The sequence below is a fragment of the Mytilus edulis genome, chromosome 3, assembly GCF_963676685.1.
Source record: "Mytilus edulis chromosome 3, xbMytEdul2.2, whole genome shotgun sequence".
Classification (NCBI taxonomy): domain Eukaryota; kingdom Metazoa; phylum Mollusca; class Bivalvia; order Mytilida; family Mytilidae; genus Mytilus; species Mytilus edulis.
In genome coordinates this window covers 98,585,748-98,601,029 of record NC_092346.1, presented here as the reverse complement: position 1 = coordinate 98,601,029, position 15,282 = coordinate 98,585,748, and the positions used below count along the sequence as shown (strand labels likewise).

Sequence of the window (15,282 nt, the reverse complement as noted above, 5' to 3'; positions counted from 1 at the left end):
AAAAATCAATGTGAGGATGTGTTTTCAGGAGGAAAATAACTTCCCATAAAATGATTACTACTATCGCTTCTTTGAAGTAAATTTATAGGAACAATTAACCACGATACAAGTCATGCAAACCTTATTAAGGGTTGTCTCTGATTTTATTTCTGTAGAAACCAAGTAAATTAAAACCGTTATCTTTAGCAAGGGTATATAGTTGACAATAATTACAAATCTGCGACAACAGTCGCTGCAACACGAGGCTGAATTTTAGGTTCGGATTTGTTTTCAAGTATATCTTTAGCTGCCCCTATATTACTTAATCTGTGTTGCATTGTTCTATTCTTGCAAAGTTGGATCTCGCTGACTTTATTTCATTATAGATTCACATATAAAAGAATTTGCTTCTTCAAAAGTTTTCCGATAGTCGTTTTGATTGCAAAACAGATTTATGTTAGGTATTTTGTCGTCAAAATCAGTCAATATTCCTAACTGTAACCGCAACAATTTAGTCAGTTTATTTTCGAATTATGTAGTTTAAATGTCCCTCTGGTATCTTTTTTTAACAATTAGACTTTATGTTTAACAAACATTTGGAGAATTAAGAGAACTTTGTATTCATGAACGGTAAATGTTTTATCCCCAATCTTAATCAACTGTGAACAAACTCATTTCTGCGTTGTTTCAACAGCACATATTATTTAGTAGAGTAAGATATATATTAGGCATATTATGAGGTCCAATATCGAAAATGTCGTGAATGTGCACTTAAATATATTAATCAATGTATTGTAGCTGATCCTGTAACGTTCTGTGAGAATAACCCTACAGCTATAATGCTACACCCGGAAAGTTGTGCCAGATATGTAGATTGTAGGAATAGGAATACACTGATAGGCAACTACCAGGAGGAATGTGCATATCCACAACTATTTGATAGCTTTAACAACTCATGTAAACCTTATAGAGAGGTCAAATGTGGAAACAGACCAGAACCAAAAGCCCCATGTGAGTATATAAGGTTTAGAGGTGTAATAAGAGTTATTGAAAACAATGTCATCATAAAATTGATCCCACAGTTTATTAAGCTCTTGCAATAATGTTAGATATGGAAAGTCCAATGCATTTATAACCGAGTGAATATACAGACCATACAGAATTTTTTCAGCTTCCGAGAAAAAATAATGAGTCGAGTCTACAACACGTTACCACACAGAAAAGCATACCCAAAAGCTTTGCCAGTTTAAAGTGCAATTATATTAAAAAAAAAAACCGACAAAAAAAACTTAATTCTAAGTAGTTAAACGTTAATTGTCTATTTAGATACAAATCAAAACAAACAACAACTTTGTCAAGTTTCTGGTCAAAAGCATTTCAATTCAAATGCATTGAATTTGGCAAATGTAGGAAAAAAATACAATTCACTGTTCTCGGTTAAAACCAATATATAACCCTCTACGATATAATAAAACAGAGTGATTGATCCGAAATATTCCAATGTCTTTTTAAAATGAAATTCGATGTGAAAAGTAGAGTATAAAATCTTTATTGTTGAAATTATTGTTAATAGGGAGAACCCTATATGTAGTTAATAACTATTTAGTATAAATCACAGATTTATTTAAAGCAGCTTCATTAAATTATCAAAAACAAAAATTGTTTTAAAAAAATAACAACAAAAGTTGCATTTAAAAGTTTGAAATGACGATTTCAACGAAACGAATTGATTTGTCTTACTGTCTCTTTATGTACATTCGTGAGACCCAGGATTAAAACTATATTGTTCGTTTCAATTAATGAAGGTGATTATCAGAAACAGAAGATATGTGTTCCCGTTGGAAACTGTCGTCCATGTGAATTAGATAACCCCAACTGTGTCGGTAAACGTGATGGACCACAAGCCGTACCAAATAAACCAGAATATTTCATGCAATGTAAAGATGAACGTACCATCAGTGTAACACAATGTCCACCTACTGCTCCAAACTTTGATGTAACCAGTGGTTCATGTACAGTTACACTTAACCCCTGTAAGTATTGTTGATCAGTGTAACACAATGTCCTCCCACTACTTCAAACTTTGATGTTACCAGTGGGTCATGTACAGTTTACACTTAACCCCTGTAAGTATAATTGATCAATGTAGCACACTATCATGATATCTATAGCTTGTGTATTTTTGTACTGTTAAACTTAGTCCATGACGATACCTTTTTTGCGTAATATGCGTCATTCGTACTTTGACACATAATTCACGTAACATCCATTTAGTATTAAGTTCAATTCTTCTTTTTGGTCTGTAATGGACATTGTACCATTGTATTGAATGCCAATCTTAACATACTATCTGAATCTTCTCCTTCATAGTTTTCTTTTACCAGCCGTTATTATAGTGATTCATTTATCAACATAAGTATCATCTCTAAAGATGTTGTCTTTTCATTTCTTAAAAGTGTAAAGACAGTTTTTATGTTCAGCTTTGCAGTGTAAATGGGATACACTTCTTATTCATGTGTCACAGGTTTTAACCTATTGTACTACAACACAGTGTGCGAGTATCATTTGTTAAAATCATAGGTTTGAAGTTATCGATAGTGTTTACCTTGACTGCCTTTTGTGCCACTAGTACCGATCTGCACAGACAAACAAGCTTAAACGGGATTTAAGAGAGGGGCCTTATGGAGCTACATACATAATAAATTTCTAGACTTTTTATCCAAAACGTTAGCTCACCTGGGGGCTCCTTTTTTAATTCCTGCATCCGCAACAGAGCCTTATATTGTTATATTTTGGATTAACTGATAAGAATGCCGTTCCGTTAGCTCATGGATTGTGTATGACAAATGACTTTACAAGCATTGAACATCTATACACTACTATTGTCTCTTACTTAAGATATTACTTTCCATTTTTAAGTAAACCCTGGTCCTTACTGCGAAGCCAACCCGACAGCTGTTGTGCCACATCCAGATAATTGTGCTCAGTATATAGACTGTAGACAAAAGAACACACCGTTAGGAAACTACAGACAGGAATGTCCTTATCCTCAGCTGGTATCACTGGGGGATGCTACTGGTTTACCATGTAAAACATTCCAGTCTGTTCAATGTGGAGCTAGACCTGAACCAAAGAATGCATGTAAGTTAGAACTATTACCAGGCATGTTATATTGTTATAAGTCTGTATACAAGCATGAAATTCTAACAAATGCAGGTACTATATTTGAAGAAAACCTTTTCTAAAGTAAATGATTAACTTCAATTATATACAAATCAGATTCATATCGACGCCATACTCGAATAAACTGGCGTTTAGAATTACTCTCTACAGTTATTTTAACCGAGTACTGACAAATTTAATTTTCTCCTACTCCTTGTAGTTTCTGAAAATGGTAACATTTATTTTCTTTTATTAGGTGATTACGAGCAGAATCTGATATGTAGGGATCCAACAAATTGTATTCCATGTGATCAAAGATTTCCCAGTTGTTATGGTATGCCAGATGGAAACCACCCGTTTCCAAACCAACCGAACAAGTACATTGTGTGTTTATCTGATAGAACCCTAAGAACGGAAACATGTAAACTAGGACAGTTTGATCCGCTGACTGGATCCTGCTCTGTCAAGTTTGATCCAAGTAAGCTTTTGCTTTTCATTCGTTGCTCATAATACATATTTCTATGGACTTGTGGTTAATTGGTATGCTTTAGTAAAATTAAATACAATTCAAGCAATCGTGAAAATTGCAAATCAGAAAATACCTTCAAGAAGTTGTCTGCTATATGAGTGTTTCATATATTATTTTATGATAATAGAATATTTTATTGACGACGAAAAAGGAAAGAAAAGAATGATATATATAAAGATGCAGTGATATCGTCATAAGACACAGAACGTTTACTATACAAATATTATATTTTGGTGGTTCATACATTTCTAAATGGTCACATACACGTTAATACAGTGAGAGTTGTATAGAAAAATTAGTATGAATACATTTATCTATTTCAGGTAACCCACAAGCATTTTGTAATTTAAATTCAAGAGCCAAGGTAGAAGACCCAACAAGCTGTGCTATTTACTATGACTGTTCTAGCACTGGTTCTTCGACAAGTCCTTATAAACAGGAATGTCCATATCCACAGCTTTACTCGACAACCTCACAATCATGTGAACTGTTCACAAAAGTCAATTGCGGAGAAAGATATATGCCAGTAAAACCTTGTAATTACTTTTTTCTATTCAAACTTATCTGATATGATTGTTTTTTTCGAATATATACTAATTTATAAAATATACGGTAGAACACATTTATGCAGTAACATTTGAAAGTATCAGTTTATTTCTATCAACAGAAATTAGATAAATCTACTCACCATCTAATATGTTCCCCTGTTAAATGTGACAAATGTCACAAGCCCAGTAAAACAGCACTCTTTGTGCTGACATGCATTATCATTGATATTGGTATATTTATAAATTAACTGTTTACAAAATTTTGAATTTTTTGAAATACTAAGGCTTTTCTACCTCAGGCATATATTATCTTAGCTGCATTTGGCAACACTTTTAGGAATTTTGGATCTCAATGCTCTTCAACTTCGTACTTTATTTGGCTTTTTATAACTTTTTTGGATTCGAGCGTCACTGATGAGTCTTTTGTAGACCAAACGCGCGTCTGGCGTATATACAAAATTTATTCCTGGTATCTATGATGAGTTCATATACATAAACGATACATAAAATGTAGCAACTATAATTTGCAGCGTGAACTGTTTGTAAACCATATTAATCTGAACCTGAGATAAGAATTAACATTTTTTTTGTCAGGTGAATATTTACAAAATCAGTGTATAGGTCCAGGCGGAGAACCAGCTCTCAATTGTGAACCTTGTGTAGATCGACTGCCTTCTTGTATTGGATTACAGGATGGCAATAATACTTTCCCGGGACGACAAAACACACCTTACTATATAACATGCTATCTAAATAGGACAATATTAGTACGTACATGCGAGGATGGAGTGTACGATCAAACATCTAGAGCTTGTATGACTAAACTAGATCCAGGTAAGACTTTAGAACAAGTATGTTTTATCACCAATAGATACTGGTATAAATTCCAATTCCAAGATCCAAAAATTAAACATAACCTCAATCCTCTCCTGGATACTGATGACAGTATTATATATGTAACGAGTACACTGGGTAAGAGTTTTTATATTAATTTATAAAAGGTTCGTTACCATGATTGATCCAAAATGTTTTTTTATTTACAAAGTACACGATTTTTTTTACTCAATAATCTATATACATTAAAATATACCCACCAAGTTAAATTTGTAAAGCTGCTCTGTCTGTTCTTTTATGAATATTCTAGAACTAATGTAATTCAAATATACAAAACTGATGTATAAATACGAATCATTGTTCAGAAACAATCTTTGGTATCATACAAGCTACGAATTATTTTATATTGTACAATTTATACTTGAAAAGCTATACCAATTACAAATCTGAAGGAACTGACACCAACCGTTTCCTTGTTGCAGTACGATGATAATCTTATTAGAGACTGTTACAATCTCTAAAAACTACGTACATTGCAATTCATGGCTATTTTCTTCGAAGACCTACATAGATTGATATTGGACAATATTATCCTCGGTTTATATACCCTATTAATTGTCATATCATCATTAATTTGCAGAAGATGTGTTACCTAACATTCCCAGTTGTTCATTTTAGAATATCCTTAACATTTGACCTGAATTCATAGGCAATTGTGAAAAAATCACATGAAATGCACACTATTTTCTCTTTAAAAGAAAATGCCTGTACCAAGTCAGGAATATGACAGTTGTTATCCATTCGTTTGATGTGTTTGAGCTTTTTGATTGCCATTGATTCGGGATTTTCCGTTGTGTATTTTCATCGGCACAGTAATCCATTATATACTAATCACATTATCATCTAGGTCGGATAAAACAAACAAATAACATATGTATTACTTTGATGCTTGTTCATAATTAGACAATAAATAAATATTTTGTTACATTTCAGCTAACCCAGCATTATACTGTAGGAGTAATCCCTTACAGAAGATTGCAAATCCTAACAACTGTGCCCAGTTTTATGATTGTTCAAAGCCCACAGGAAGATTTGGTGCTTATTTATACGAATGCCAATATCCTCAACTATTCAATGACGTCACTGGCAATTGTGTTGTATTTGGTAATGTCAAATGTGGCAATAGATTCCTACCCCAAAGTCCATGTGAGTTGTTTGTTTTAATTGTTACTTAACCTGTAATGAACATAGGAGATATTTACGTTGCAAAGTGTACTGATCATTTTACTCTCTTAATAAAATTGGATACCAAGCACACTTCAACAACCAATTTTCTAGTCGCAGATTAATGTGTAAAGTTTGCTATCCTAATATTAGAATATACAATTTGTATTTCAGTATAATGATGTTTCTTCATAAAAAGAGCAACAGTCATATGACTGATTATCATAGAAAAAAATAGAGAAAAATACAAAAGTTGATGATGAATGCAGGAAAACGTTTTATATATGTTTTCTATAAAAGTAATTATTTAAAACATCTTAACAATAAACTTGGACCATGCAAACTCTACACTCCAGATATTTTACTTGATGAGTTATGAAACATAATCCTGGAATTATAAATTACACATACTGTTTTGATGATGGTTACACGTACACATGGTAATTTCAGGCCAATATCAAGGGAACCAATGTTCACCTGTAGCTGGTCAAAGCTGTGAACCCTGTGAACAAAGACTGCCATCTTGTATCGGCAAACTAGATGGAAATAACACTATCACTGGAAGAGAACTGACAGCTGATTATGTAGTGTGCTTTATGAACAGAACGGTCAGTGTGGAGTCCTGCCCTGCTGGATACTTTGAACCAACACTCGGGGAATGTAGAACTTCTATTGGAGCAGGTAATCATTAGACCTTAAGCGAAATGAAATTATGTTAACAATTTTGAACTTTTACAAGTTTTTAAGTCACAATTATGTCTAAATGTGTTCAACTTTTACTGCTGCAATTTGAAAAAACAGTCTATTGTTAGAATGCAATCATTTTAAAATTGTTTTTGTAAATGTTTTCATGTCGTTAAATTCACATTGAATTATTTCTTTTCAGCTGCAATACGAGCTTTCTGTATAGCCAATCCAGGTGTGATACGAGCTAATCCTGTTAATTGTGCTCAGTATTTTGACTGTGGTGAAGCCAGCATACGAGCAAGAACTTTCCTTAGAGAATGTCCATATCCCATGTTGTTTGATACCCAAAGTAACACATGTCAGAATTATACATCAGTAACATGTGGATCTAGAACGGAATACACAGCACCATGTAAGTACAAGGTGTATCATAATTCTGAATTACACATCAGTACCATGTGGATCCAGAACAAATTACACAGCACCATGTAAATACAAGTTGTAACACATGTATCTGAATTATACATCAGTAACATGTGGATCTAGAACAAAATACACAGCACCATGTAAGTACAAGGTGTAGCACATATCTGAATGACACATACGTTAAAAAGACAAACACCAGCACGTATATCTAAAACAAGGCATAGACAAATTAAAAACTGGGCGACACGAACATCACCAAAAATCTGGGATGATATCAGGTTCTCCAAAAAGAGTAAGCAAATGTGTATCTAGAAACAAAATATTGACCACCATGTTATTATACAGTTTTAAACATGTCAATAAAAGAGGGACGAAAGATACCAGAGGGACAGTCAAACTCATAAATCGAAAATAAACTGACAACGCCATGGCTAAAAATGAAAAAGACAAACAGACAAACAATAGTACACATGACACAAAATAGAAAACTAAAGAATAAGCAACACGAACCCCACCAAAAACTAGGGGGGATCTCAGGTGCTCCTGAAGGGTAAACATATCCTGCTCCACATGTGGCACCCGTCGTGTTGCTTATGTGATAACAAATCAGGTAAATAGTCTAGTTCGGTAGGTCACATTCATGAAAGGGAAGGGGATTGTTGTTACGAAGTAAGGAACATATCCGATATCATTTTTTCCATAACAGTCAACATATTTGTGATGGCGTCCGTAAAATTTACGAAGGGATGACTGCACCATTTGGAACTCTTGGTTTAATAGCTTCTTTGTGAGCAGCAACCCTCTATCAAGAAAATCATGATAGGAAATGCAAGTACGGGAATATCGTATCAATTGTGAGATACATACCCCGTATGCAGGTGCTACTTTGAAATGTAAAGTTCATAATTGGAAAGCTGAAATCATCTCTTATATCACTTTCGGACAGGCACTCAAAGAATGTGAAAAGGTTTAACACGTTTATAGGCACTTAACGCTCCTCGAACAGTTGTTTCACAGCACAAAATAAAATCAAGGCGCATTTATTACAAAATGTAGTACCCATTCTTGGAATAAAAAATTTCAATTGAAACTTGATTAAGCAACATTTGGTTTTCAATGTCCATACTTAGGTGTTGATATTAAACATATTTTTTATGATACAGGTGATTATCTACAGAATAGATGTAACCCATCTATGTCTAACTGTCGCCCATGTAGAGAAAGATTCGCCAGTTGTATAGGAATGACAGATGGATTACATCCATTTCCAAACAGAACAATGAGCCCAGATTTTATTGTCTGCAACCGAGGTAGAACTGTATCTGTTGAAAAATGTCTCACTGGACTGTTTGACCCAGGAGCACGAATTTGTACCAGGGACATCACAGAAGGTTTGAAAACATTTGTAACAACCGATAATTAACACATTTCAATTTTAAATTTAATACTTGCTTTCTTCTTCTACATTGGCATACATGTCTTTAAAGCACTATGAAATGAGTTGAGTGTTTAGATAGGCAAACAGAAATTATTATTTTTAAAGAAAAAAGTAACTACCAAACTGAATTTCTAGTTATAGCTATGATCTATATGGAATACGCATTAGCATTAATTTTTATCAGCTATATGTTAAACAGATAGTTTACATGCTTTGATTGTAACCTGGATATTTTGCATTTTACTTTCCTCATATATGAAATAGAAATCTGCAACGGAGTTGCATTGAAAATAGCTTTGTATTCAATGGTTTATGGATTTCCAATAGATCGTTATATTCTCGATATAACATTTAATGGACCTTATAAAAACATAAACTCCAAAATTTGTACCTGTTTTTTCTACATGAGGTTTTACATCATCTTTTCTAGAAGGAACACAAATGTATGTACTATATAGAAAATGAACTGATTCTTATGTAGTGTTTTTGTTCTTCCAAAATTAAAACATGTATGAACCACTCATGATACATTAATCTTTGATTCGTCAACTTATATATCAGCTGCTAGCCTTTCCGTACTTTAAATGTGGTTAAATGTAAATATGATGAAGGATTTCAAAATAATAGGTCCAAACAAAGATAAATGATGAATGATTGTGTTTGTAGATATGATAAAGAGCCACTGTACAATTAATCCAAGTACAATACAACCCCACTTATACCAGTGCGCACAATATTTCGACTGTGGACCAACCATTGGCGGCAGTTACTTGAGAGAATGTAAATATCCACAATTGTTCGACACTACATCGATGACCTGTCAGAACTTTAGTGACGTCACGTGTGGACCCCGGATTGAACCTCAAGCTCCATGTAAGTTGTCATTATGTTAATTTAAGAGTCGTTGATGATAGTATGGGAAAATATGAAATATATAAACTGATAATTGTGTACAGACAATAATCATAGGAATGATAGTTAATATCTCGTTCATATCAAAAGCAGTTACGATTTGTTTTTGACTAGTATATTTGAAATATTATGAAATAAAATTATGCATTAAACTTTGTTTGAAAAAAAAACCCGATTGACGTATCCGTTTGACAGTAATTTTTTTTAACGAAAGACCTCTGTCTATAACGGCACTAACACTGATGGTCGCTGACATTAATTCCTCGCTTTATAAAATATAGAATTTACATAAATTGTGTCAAAATACCAAATTTATTTTTCCATAGATTGTTCTATCTTGTTTTTAGCCGATACAAATAAAACGTTTGTTTTGAAACAACGTATGATTGATCTCTCAATATTGCACCTATAAATCAACAATTATGAGTTTGAAGAAGCCAACGTAAAAAATAGGTGCAAATAAACTCATCATAGATACTAGGATTAAATTTTGTATTTACGCCAGATGAGAGTTTCGTCTACAAAAGACTCATCAGTGACGCTCGAATCCAAAAAAGTTAAAATGACTAAATAAAGTACGAAGTTGAAGACATTCCTTCATAACGTCTTTTATAGCGTCATATATCTATAAACTTCTACTAAAATCTTTATCAACGTGACAAGCTAGGCTTCGTACAGTTGGTAGAGCTTAAACAGTCCATGCAATTGGTAGTATAAATGTTGCAGTATAAAACATTATGTAACTTTGTTTAACCAAGTTTCTGTTCCAGTTTGAATTGATAGAAAATATCATCGTTCTACAAATAAATGTATAAAAATTACAACTATGAAAAATTAATTAGAAGTAAGGAAAATTAATTTTATATTTCTAAATTTCAAATTATTTTAAAGCCCTATATATATTATTTTAACGTTAAGATGAATTTTGAATTATTTTTTTGGAAATATTGACTAAGTAAATATTGTTTTACCATATATGATATTGATTACGTCAGGTGACTATCTACAAAACCATTGTCCACCCAATGTAACCAACTGTGTTCCATGTGAAGACAGATTGCCGACTTGTAAAAGTCTAAATGACGGAAATAATGCCTACCCAGGACGACCTGTATCCGAGTATTACATAAATTGCTTCAGTAACAGAACAGTGTCAGTTGAAGCTTGTCAAGTATCTCTGTATGATCCAGTGAGGCGAAGGTGCTCATCCAAAATAAATTCTGGTTAGTTGTTAATATATTAGCGTATAGTGTAGAATTTTAATATAACCAATAATGTGTGCACAAATGGCGAAAAAAATAGAAGATATCAGGACAGGAAAAGAGGTATAAACCTGCGAGAAAATATTAATGCTTTTTATGGACGAATTCCGTATTTGCTTTTGGTCTTGTGTTCTTTACAAAGAATATGTTACTCGCAATAGAATTTAACTTTAACTTTCTGTCTGAATTTCTCGGTTTTCAAGCTGCGTATTTGAAAAATTTTACAAACTTCTTTTGTGGAGCTTAATATTTTAATCACATATTTTTAATTTGAAATTGTGTACTGGTTATAAGAGCACAAACTCCAACCTTGTGGCATATGTTTCAGGGAAATGCCAATACATTTTAAACTTCGAAAATCATATTATTTCGTCATACATTTGTCGAAAAGAAATTAGATATTTAGGGGCCAGTTGAAGGACGCCTCCGGGTGCGGGAATTTCTCGCTACATTGAAGACCTGTTGGTGACCTTCTGCTGTTGTTTTTTTCTGTGGTCGGGTTATTGTCTCTTTGGCACATTCCCCATTTCCATTCTCAATTTTAGATATAGGAATATTTGATATTCGTATAATATACGGTGAGTGACCGACATGATTTTGATGATAATTGTTTAGAGATTCATTGAAAGCGAAATTAGATTTGTTTTTAAAAGAACTTTATTAGTATCATTTATTAGTATCATTATTATGCATAGAAAGCGAAACCAGATTCGTATTTGAAATCACAATATTATTATCATTGTTATGCATAGTTTTTCGCAATGAATCTTAAACAAGCGTATTTAGTTTTAACATCTGTTACATCTTTACATCAATAGATGGGTTTCTGTTGGAGTCTTGTTTAGTCTCAACACGTGTCCTGCGTATTGAATTATAAACCTTGAATGAGTTCTTTTTTCTACTTTTGATTGTTTATGTCTATAGTTTTTCATTAAACTATTTTTAAAGTAAAAGATATACAATTTTTTTTTCATACGATGGAAAACATATAATACGTTACCTTATATATCAGTCATTTGATGTTTCGTGAATATGTTTTATAGCACTGTAAAACATGTTTTTGAAAAGCAAATTTTTCATTCTAGTATTCTAAGACATGCACTGCTGTTAAATTATTGTCTTCCCGTCGTCACATTTACCTATATGTTAACCTCATGCAATAACCATTACCACAGACACCCCATAGATATTCGTCAATCGCGACAACAAAGTATAAAGGAAGGGACATAACAGACAAAAAAGTGGTAAATAAATTTAAAGAATGAAAATCGTCACACTTTGGAACTAAAAGCCGACAGGTGATTAGCGGCTACAGTTTTTGATCAGCAATAACATTTTTTGACAAAAATACCTTTTGTATTCGTAATAATTTAAAACAAAACGAACACAGAGGACCAAGTTTAGTGGTAAAGCATGCACATTGGTTAAACAAATATTAAATCATAATCCTCAAAAAGTCATTGCATAGAAAGTTATTACAAATGACATTATCTAACATGTTGGCAATTATCTTTGATTAATATATCAGTACGTAATAATTGTTTTTACATGATATCAGGAGTTTTAACAAAGTTCTGCCAGGACAATCCAAGGATGGTTATACCAGATCCAGCAAACTGTGCCCGATACTATAACTGTAGTGACCCATCTTTAGCACAAGGTTTAGATGAACCCTACAGACAGGAATGTAAATATCCAAGACTATTCCAATCAGCAGGTGTCGGGTGTCAGCTGTTTACCATGGTCAGATGTCAAAAGAACAGATATGTACCGAAAACACCATGTAAGTTCACTCTTTTGAGCATGGTTTAAACTACTTTTATAAGAATATAGGCCGAAGAAACATAAAAAAGCCCGCTCAACAAATCTATGAATTGATAAATACTTAATTGTTCCTATTATATACAGTGAAATGTTTTAACACATAGAAGAAAAACCTACTTACAACAAACAATACCTCAGTTGTGTTAAGCAAGATTATGTTGTATCCGAGTCGACAGTCATTACTCATACTCCTAAATACATGTAGCATATCCTTAGCGGAGAAATATATGATGCGTATTTCCAATTTCATGGTTTAACCCGTTAATCAAAGTTTCGCCAACTTGCACTCGAGGCGATTACGTTTCCCGGAGACAACATATGTGTTAAATACGAGAAGGAAATTAAGATATTTGACGTAAGGGCTTAACGTAAAATCTTATTCAATCAACAAGACCAACACATACAATTGTACATAATGCATATATGTATTATAATGAAAGAACGTTTTTATGATCCTAACTTATTTAAATGAAAATAAATCAATGATCGTATATATGTGTTTTGCATTCAATCATTAAGACAAAAGGTCAACCATGGTAGCCAAATTATAAACATTGTCTATTACATGACTTAAAGATACACGTAATATGTTAGACGTTTATACAAGTTATAACATTAATGATTAAAGATACACATAATATGTTAGACGTATATACAAGTTATAACAGTAATGATTAAAGATACACGTAATATGTTAGACGTATATACAAGTTATAACATTAATGATTAAAGATACACGTAATGTGTTAGACGTATATACAAGTTATAACATTAATGATTAAAGATACACGTAATGTGTTAGACGTATATACAAGTTATAACATTAATGATTAAAGATACACGTAATATGTTAGACGTATATACAAGTTATAACATTAATGACGAACCTTAAATATATTGTTTTCTTTGCACACTCACAGATAATACCTTCTTTCAGAGGCAATGAAAGCATTTAAATTGGTTCTATTTTCTTTGTCACACAGAGTTAACCCCGTAAACAAATCATAAACTTACTTAAAAAACAATAAACTAATAAAAACTATGTCATGAAGTGTAAACACACGTGTATGACACGCTCGTTACAATAAATACAGTACATCATAAAATACATCTTTTTTAGGTGAATATGTTGAGAACCAATGCTTCAATTCCACATGTGAACCGTGTGAGACACGATTTCCTAGCTGCGTTGGTAAAGTTGATGGCAGCAATGAATTTCCAGGACGTGAAAACACAGAATTTTACATTGTGTGCTACAGAGAAAGAACTGTTGCCATTGTTTCCTGTACCATCGGTACCTACAGTCACGCTGATAGGGCGTGTGTGGGAGAGGTGACAAATTCAACGGAAATCATTGCTCCTTCACCTGCCAGGAGATAACAGATCAAAACAAATTAGGATGGGTCTAGGTGTCAAACTTGACATTTAGTTAAATTAATGTAGTGTAATGTGGGATAGGCTTTTAAAAATATGAGAGCGAACCTTAATATTTATCTCAGGCACTACTGAGTTTACCTTGAATGAACTTACACTATTAGTTTTTATATACATATTTACATATTGTGTTAAAAAGCATTCTAATCTGTGATGATGTATTGAAAGACGAAAGACAATTCAACAATATTCATAATTTGAATTGGTCGCCATAAGAATGGTTTACGAACGTATATTTATTTACATCTTATGAACAAATGCTCAAATGAGATATGAATATTTCTCAATATTATATCATAACATATATCTTTTAACTTTTCAAAGAAATGTAATGATTTTCCTTGAATTTGGTTTAGCGCTATTCATAGTTTCATAAGATTTAAGATAAACAAAGGTGCTTTATTTAAGAGGACATAACTTTATTTGTATATACGATGTTTATAATATAATATTGGTAATTAGTAGATATTTGACAAATAAACACATAAATACAATTAAAAGTATAATTTCATACATTTTATCCTCCATGGTTTATAAGACAAATAAATGGTTGAACATGTAAGCTTGCAGAAATGCTTCTTGTATTTTACGCAAAAGTTCAAATATTCTTTTGATTTCATTTGTCGCATCAGTGTATAACAGGAATATAGTGCTTTTCTCGTATTTGCCTCACAATAACCTGTTATTTACCAATCCTTCGGTTAATTTAATCACTCCATTGGTAAAACAGGATTATGTTCAACTATTGCATTCACTATTGTATGTACTGTATGACTGTTTATAATAAATAAAAATTTGTTCAAGATGAAGTATGTTCAATTCACTTTTCTGTATAATAGATTATGAATTTAACGACATTAAAACAGAAATCACGAAACACAATAGCACAAACAAAAGCACATAAATGCACAGTAGCACTAAAATGTCACGCCAATGACACAGCAATCGTTAAGCACAATGACACTAGAATTGACACATCAATGAGCTGGTAATACATTAATACAATAACACAAGCGGTATCAC

General features: G+C 32.6%; 1 protein-coding gene across 2 annotated transcripts in view; it reads left to right on the top strand.

Moving 5' to 3' along the window:
• The window catches only part of LOC139517916 (uncharacterized), a 33,026-nt gene extending 17,964 nt beyond the window's left edge, over positions 1–15,062 (top strand). For both annotated transcript variants that reach the window (XM_071309450.1, XM_071309449.1), the window contains 14 exons: positions 778–990; positions 1,785–2,012; positions 2,899–3,120; positions 3,398–3,619; positions 3,994–4,206; positions 4,813–5,052; positions 6,046–6,258; positions 6,727–6,957; positions 7,163–7,375; positions 8,553–8,780; positions 9,494–9,700; positions 10,735–10,962; positions 12,560–12,784; positions 13,946–15,062. In XM_071309450.1, the coding sequence (XP_071165551.1) occupies positions 778–990; positions 1,785–2,012; positions 2,899–3,120; positions 3,398–3,619; positions 3,994–4,206; positions 4,813–5,052; positions 6,046–6,258; positions 6,727–6,957; positions 7,163–7,375; positions 8,553–8,780; positions 9,494–9,700; positions 10,735–10,962; positions 12,560–12,784; positions 13,946–14,205 (3,143 nt within the window). In that variant the 3' untranslated portion in view covers positions 14,206–15,062. The remainder of the gene's footprint in view (positions 1–777; positions 991–1,784; positions 2,013–2,898; positions 3,121–3,397; positions 3,620–3,993; positions 4,207–4,812; positions 5,053–6,045; positions 6,259–6,726; positions 6,958–7,162; positions 7,376–8,552; positions 8,781–9,493; positions 9,701–10,734; positions 10,963–12,559; positions 12,785–13,945) is intronic.
• The last annotated feature ends 220 nt before the right edge of the window (positions 15,063–15,282 follow it).